The sequence below is a fragment of the Silurus aristotelis genome (assembly GCF_946808225.1).
Source record: "Silurus aristotelis genome assembly, chromosome: 4".
Taxonomy (NCBI): Eukaryota; Metazoa; Chordata; class Actinopteri; order Siluriformes; family Siluridae; genus Silurus; species Silurus aristotelis.
Window position 1 is genome coordinate 20,725,844 of NC_139577.1, and position 4,057 is coordinate 20,729,900.

A 4,057-nucleotide genomic window follows, 5' to 3' on the forward strand; every position below is an offset into this window, starting at 1 on the left:
AACGGCCAGCGTCTAATATTTGACTGATTACACACATTATTTCAAAGCGTGAACACTCGGGCATGTTCCCAAAGCTTTTCAACGCAGCATCTTATTTTCTCAGAGTTAACCTAGAGATTTTCATCAGGGTGTTTACCTACAGATCAGTCTGTTGATAGAGAAGTTTCAACACTGCATTTCAGGTCAGACTTGATAAAGCTGACTGATCTACATTATTTTCATACTCATCATTTTTAAACACATAAGTCAAGAAATATCTTCACAACAAATTTATTTTTTTATATTTTTTTTTGTGTTGTTCAGGCATTTTCATTGTAACCAAATTAAAACACCCTAAAAAACATTGTATATTTCTTAATTTTCCTATAATTATATAATTATAAGAAATATGTCTTCTTTAAAATAGTAAAACTAAAACCATGAGGGACGTCTTAAAAATATATATTGTAATTGGTCTATTTTTATATCAATCTTAAGTTGATGAAAATATATTTTATAGAATTCAGTCCAAACTAATGTATGCAATCACATTCATGTGTGTCAATCATGAATAATTACACAGCTTTTCATTCTGAAATTTCAGCTGCTTTAACTGTTTCCCTTTCAACACACTTCCCCTAAAATGATAATAATTAGGATTTTTAATGGGTCCGTCTTCAACAAGCTTAAACACTTAATACCAAATGCACTACAGGAACAGACTTTTGACAGTCAAGATGAACAGGTCCTGCAGGCTCTACAGGTCAACATTTGACACTAATTTATGAACTGAAGAGAGGTCATTTTACAAGAACACATTGCAGCCAGTAAAGGAAATACCAATAATTCCATGCGTAATATGTTATTGTCTGTTTTCAAAAAATACTAAAAAAGAAGATTCAAACCTTTGCTTGAATTAAAATTTTGAAGAAACACTTTGAAAGAAGCCATTTTTTAAAAACTATTTTATCCACATGTGTTTTGCCTTAAAGTTTTTACAATTATAGTATGAGTAATACAGGCTATTGCACATAGGAAAAATAAGTTCATTAAGAGATTATTCATTTGTAACAGTAATGTGATATCTGTGATTCACAACTGGTAAAATGCTACTCAGACAGCATAGATCCATACTTCATTGTGTCTGTTAATGAGTGTCCATGGAGAATCATATCCAGCCCCCTCGAACCTTGTCTTGTCAAATAGTTTCCCTGCAGCTTGCACATCCTTCTTCAGTTTGTCCACATTCTCCAGCCCATTGACCTCAGATGCAAATCCGTCAAACACCCTGCCGGATATAAGGCATTAGTTTGAAAGCAATAAAATGATTTAAACAATTACAGTAATCCCACGTTTATCACGGTAGTTAAATTCCTAAACCACCAACAAATAAAAAACTGCGATAGATGGACACCACCCCAAAAAAAGCTATTTTATGTATACAGTACTGTACTGTATTAACATTTATTTAATTTTATAATTAATAATTATATTTTTATTTCATTATTTTAACATAAAACTCCATAAAAACAATTCCCTATAAGTTTTTTGGTCTATCGTACTAACCGCAAGACATCGGGAAAATCAGCTTAACAAATGAGTTATGTGGCAAATGCAATTCCGCTGTAAACTGGCGCGAGATTCGAACTGCAGTAAAGCAGGGGAATACTGTATTTCAAATATAGCCTGAGAAAGAAGACCATTATTATTATAATGGAATGAATCAATGGTCAAGACTGTAAAGTGCTCTTCAAGATGTTAATATGAAGCAGTTAGAAGATAGTATATACAGAGAAGATTCAGAAGACAGACAGATAAAAAAAGCCCTCATAAAAGAATCCTGGAAATATTCAATTCTGATCATGTGTTTTTTCCCTTTTTGTTTATTTTTGGATTACTTTAGAAGAGTTAAACATAACTTGAAATAATGTTTTGGTATAAAACTATAGGTATTTTTTAATGTCTGTAAGTCACTTTATAAAACACAATCGAAGAAACTGTAGCCTTATGATTTTAAGTGTATTTCACAAATAGATCAATCAGTCATCTTAACCTTATATGTAATCTGTAACCTTCACCCAAACACACTGATATTAAGATAATTGTGTCACTGGTATTACTGCTGCAAAACAGCTTGGTATTTAAAAATGCCCTTGACAAAAGAACATAGTGAAATAAGTTTCAGGGCTGGATCAGGTTGCTGTTGCAAGGTTTCAATGCAATTTAACAATAATAATTGCAAGGACATGACACTGGCGACAACTCTGTGTTTTAAAAAGTAATAAAAATATATATATTATAAATTTTAGTAATATTTTATATGGAGAATTTTGAAACATCTATATGTATACAGTGTGTCTATATATATATATATATATAGTATACAGTATATACTTGGTCTTACCTTACATACACTGTTGCAGAGGGTAGGTTTTTATACTTGATGGTCTCATCATTAGGTTCAGGGGGGACAATGTCTGCACTGATTAAGAAGGAGACTGACACTTGACTATCCCCATTCTCAACTCCCTCACGTACTGACACCAATACCGGCATGGTCATAGTAATTTTCATTCCTAAAAAAACGTTACAAGCTTTTAAGATGTACTGTATCACAAGCATCACATTTGTCACTCTTATATTTCAGAATTGTCATTACCTTCCTTATTTTCCCCTTGCATAAAGTCATAGAGTTTCCAAAAGCCTTCTTGGACGTCACTGGCTTTGGTGCTTGAAATATCTGTAGTAATCCACTGACTGGCTTCGTACAGACGCTCCTCAAAACTCTGATTATCGACCAAACAGAAAATAAATAGATGTTTATAGATTTATGATATTACTGACTATGATTTACATAAAATCAAAACATCAGTGGACAACATTCAGTGGCAAATCCTACCTCATATGTATTTACAACAGTGTAAACTGGACATATGTAATCATGACAAAACCATGGTGCTTCCCAACATCCTCCAGGAGAAAAACAGGCCATAAGGAGAACACAACATGGGAAAATCATTGTGGTCTTCATTTTTCCAAAATGACCAGAACTTCTAGCTGGAATGTTATGTGAACAGCTCGAGCCTGAAAAAAAAAAAAAAAAAGAAAGTATGAATGCTGCATTACACACACACACACACACACACACACACACACACACACACACACACACACACACACACACAGACACACACACACACACACACACACACACACACACACACACACACACACACACACACACACCCACTTCTTCATACTTTTTAAACGCATTCAGGTTCGTGTTTTATCTAATTATATGTGTTTTCTTGGTTGCTTCCCTGCACATTGTATCAGATTAGACTTCGTACTCGCAAGATTAATAATGTACACTAGAAATTAAGTTTATTTGAAAACAGTTAGACATACTTAAACAAACAAAAAAAGAATATGGATAATACTCACCTGTGGTCAAACAAACGACTACCAACACCGCACCTGCTCTACTTATTAAGAGGGAAGAAATGATGACGAGCGAAAAAAAGGAGGGGAAAAGCTTATCTTATCTTCTGCTTCCTACCAAAACCCAACGGTGGATGAAATATAAAAAAGTATAAGAAAGTTAAAATGAAATAATGCACTTAAGTATTCAAAAAAGAAAAAAAAAACGTATGTAATTATTTGCGTAATTATAATGAACACTACACATGCTAAAGGAGACAGTGTTCTATAGTTACAAGCACAAGGAGAGTCACGTGAGGAAAGTGGGCGTCGCGACACCTTTAACATACAACGCATTTTATGGATGCATTTTAAAGTAGTGACGTATTCTGGAACACAGAGCTGTACATTTTTTTTATTGTCTATGTGACATAATAAACGTTTTATTTGTATTTTAATTCTAATTAAAAGTAAGAAATAGAGTGAGAGCGAGCGATCGAGAGAGAGAGACAAAGAAAGAGTTAGATAATGAGAAAGAAAGAAACGAGAAGAAAGAGTGAGAGACAGAGGGGGAAGATCAGTTAAATTAATAAGAGCATTTTATTGTCTTGGCTCGTGTTAATTCCGACCTACATTGTAAGACCACTTTCTATTACGT

At 33.5% G+C, this 4,057-nt stretch overlaps 1 protein-coding gene across 1 annotated transcript; it reads right to left on the minus strand.

Moving 5' to 3' along the window:
- Window positions 1-513: 513 nt before the first annotated feature.
- soul2 (heme-binding protein soul2) lies at window positions 514-3,556 on the minus strand. The gene is made up of 5 exons (XM_083539540.1): window positions 3,424-3,556; window positions 2,879-3,063; window positions 2,639-2,765; window positions 2,384-2,555; window positions 514-1,267 (listed from the first exon to the last, which is right to left on the minus strand). Exons 2-5 carry the CDS (start codon window positions 3,008-3,010, stop codon window positions 1,093-1,095), a joined length of 606 nt encoding a protein of 201 aa, XP_083395666.1. The 5' UTR covers window positions 3,011-3,063; window positions 3,424-3,556; the 3' UTR covers window positions 514-1,092.
- Between the last annotated feature and the right edge of the window lie 501 nt (window positions 3,557-4,057).

Coding starts and splice junctions, on each gene's coding strand:
- soul2 (XM_083539540.1), bottom strand. CDS start 3,010: ATGAAGACCACAATGATTTTCCCATGTTGTGTTCTCCTTATGGCCTGT. Junction 2,766..2,878: donor CTGTTGTAAATACATATGAG/GTAGGATTTGCC, acceptor GTCGATAATCAG/AGTTTTGAGGAGCGTCTGTA. Junction 1,268..2,383: donor TCTGCAACAGTGTATGTAAG/GTAAGACCAAGT, acceptor TATATCCGGCAG/GGTGTTTGACGGATTTGCAT.